The sequence below is a fragment of the Egretta garzetta genome, unplaced genomic scaffold (genome assembly GCF_000687185.1).
Source record: "Egretta garzetta isolate BGI_Z169 unplaced genomic scaffold, ASM68718v1 scaffold481, whole genome shotgun sequence".
NCBI classification, from domain to species: Eukaryota; Metazoa; Chordata; class Aves; order Pelecaniformes; family Ardeidae; genus Egretta; species Egretta garzetta.
The window spans coordinates 524,193-526,271 of NW_009258681.1; the positions used below are offsets into that span (position 1 = coordinate 524,193).

At 56.0% G+C, this 2,079-nt stretch overlaps 1 protein-coding gene across 1 annotated transcript in view; it reads right to left on the minus strand.

The window, feature by feature from the left end:
- Window positions 1-2,079, minus strand: part of LOC104135316 (disintegrin and metalloproteinase domain-containing protein 2-like) — a 27,328-nt gene that overhangs the window by 8,378 nt on the left and 16,871 nt on the right. The window contains exons 8-11 of the mRNA XM_035888690.1: window positions 1,673-1,817; window positions 1,441-1,521; window positions 787-889; window positions 467-626 (exon numbers count right to left, since the gene is read on the minus strand). Coding sequence (XP_035744583.1) covers window positions 467-626; window positions 787-889; window positions 1,441-1,521; window positions 1,673-1,817 — 489 coding nt within the window. The remainder of the gene's footprint in view (window positions 1-466; window positions 627-786; window positions 890-1,440; window positions 1,522-1,672; window positions 1,818-2,079) is intronic.

A 2,079-nucleotide genomic window follows, 5' to 3' on the forward strand; every position in this document is an offset into this window, starting at 1 on the left:
GCCTCAGCCCCTGGTGCCCCCGGTGTCCGGACCCAGCCCCGCTCCCCGTGCTCCTCCTCCCCATCCGCAGGCTCCCCTCTCCCTTTCTACCGGGACGCGCAGCTCCTCCTGTATCCCGCTCCTCCCCCTTACGGTTCGCTTTCCCAGGGATTAGCAAGTGGAAAACCTCTGTCCTCCAGCTCTTGCACACGGACAGCGTGCTTGGTGCCAGGAAACCCACCCGTAGCTTCTCTTCCCCCACATTGTGTATTTTGGACATCTGCTTGCTAGCTTCTTCCCTTGATGACCCACAGACTGTTCCCAGTTTACCAACAAACAGTTGCTGTTCCCCAAGCGCCGCTTTCCCTGCTCTGCCCAGGCTGTAAATCCCACTCGCCAGCTTTTCCAGTAATTCCGTGCTCCCACAAATCCCTGCCCATCTCCCACGCCCAGAATGGAGGACTTGCATTAACTAATATCAACTCACCCATCCGTTTGCGATCCCCTCCTGGCGCAGAATCTTTTCAGCTGGCTCCCCTTCATAACCACAAGGGTGCCGCAGAGCAGGGCGAGGAGGACGATGCCGCAGCTCAGCACCAGCCGCCAGTTCTTCAGCACGGCCAGGGCAGAGCTTTTGGCGATATGCTCTAGGGAGGGAAGCAAAGGTCCAGCTCCGGGTAAGGGCTGGGCGATGCCAGAGGCTGTCTGCTCGGCTGCGAGCCCCACGAGGCCGACTGTGGGGCCGTGGGAGCTGCTGTTGCACCCAGTAAAACCACGGGGCACCCAGAGCCGGGCTACGGCACTTACTGGGACCCAGTGCGCTGCTGCTGCCTACAGAGGATCCTCGAGTCTTGCACTGGGGAGGGTTCCAGCCCGGATCGCAGTGGCAGTTCTTCTTGTTATTGCACACCTGCAAACACCAGGGTGAGCAGAAAACTTCCCTCGTTGTAAAACCCCCACTGAGGAACAGCGCTCCATCTCCACCGGGGCTGCCGCTTCCCTGCCCGCCGCTGCCCGCCCCGCTCCCGTGCTTCGGTCACTGCCAGCCCCCCGCCGGGCGAGAGCCTTCCCCCGCCTTCCCGCTCCGCTCCTCGCCGCCCTGCCTCTCGCCTTGCACAGCTACGCTGATCGTTTCCAGCACTACTTCAATTACGTGCAGTTAAATTCTCTCTAGAGACGCTTTTTCCAGTTTTCTGCTCACCTAGACAAGCAAATGCTCCAAGCCCCTTTACCTCACCCATCTTCCACTTGGGGCGGGAAGCAGGTTATGTAGTCTCACGTACTTTCTCCCACCATCCCTCACCACTGCGTGATGATTTCAGAGAACAAGCGTTGCCCAAAGCACAGGTCCAGGCAGTTCATAGAGAAACCCCAGTGGGCATTTGAACAGAATCGCTCTCTCTTCTTCAGCACTATTCGCCAGACCTACAGCACGAACTTAACCGCGTTGCCCTGACTTACTCCATGCCCGTGGCATTTTTTCTGTGCGTTGCAGTCGTACTTCAGGACTGAATGTGGGTGGCATGTGCCGTTCAGACAAACCTGAAAGACCAAAAGGAAAAAAATCCCGCTGGGAACTTTTTCATCACCCTTGCCCAGGCTTGCTGTAACTCTGAGGGGTTTCCTAGCCCTAAAGAACACCCAAAAGTCAATGCACAGCTCATAATTGCTAAAAACCCGAGTGCAGACCAGCTTTTAACTCGTACTGCAGAACGGTGACTATTTCTGAAATGGTGATGGTGGCGATAATCACATGCCGTTTCCAGAGGCTGAGGCCGTATTTCTCACCTTTCCAGGACCACATTTCGTTCCTTCTTTCACCAGGAGAGGGTCTGGCGCTGTGGGTCCACGCATAAAATCGAAAGACACGCAGAGATGCTCTTGCACTTGAGCGTAAATTATGGCGCCCTTGACTTTTGTGAAGGGAACACGGTTCGGGTATGTACATACTAACTTTCCACATCCCAGATTCCTAAAAAATTCATTAGCACCATAAATCAGAACAGCACGCCCAGCAGCTGACTGCTCACAGCGCTGGCGCTGTCGAGGTGCACAACTCGGGGAGGGGGATTTACACAGAATAGGAACACAAGCATGTGA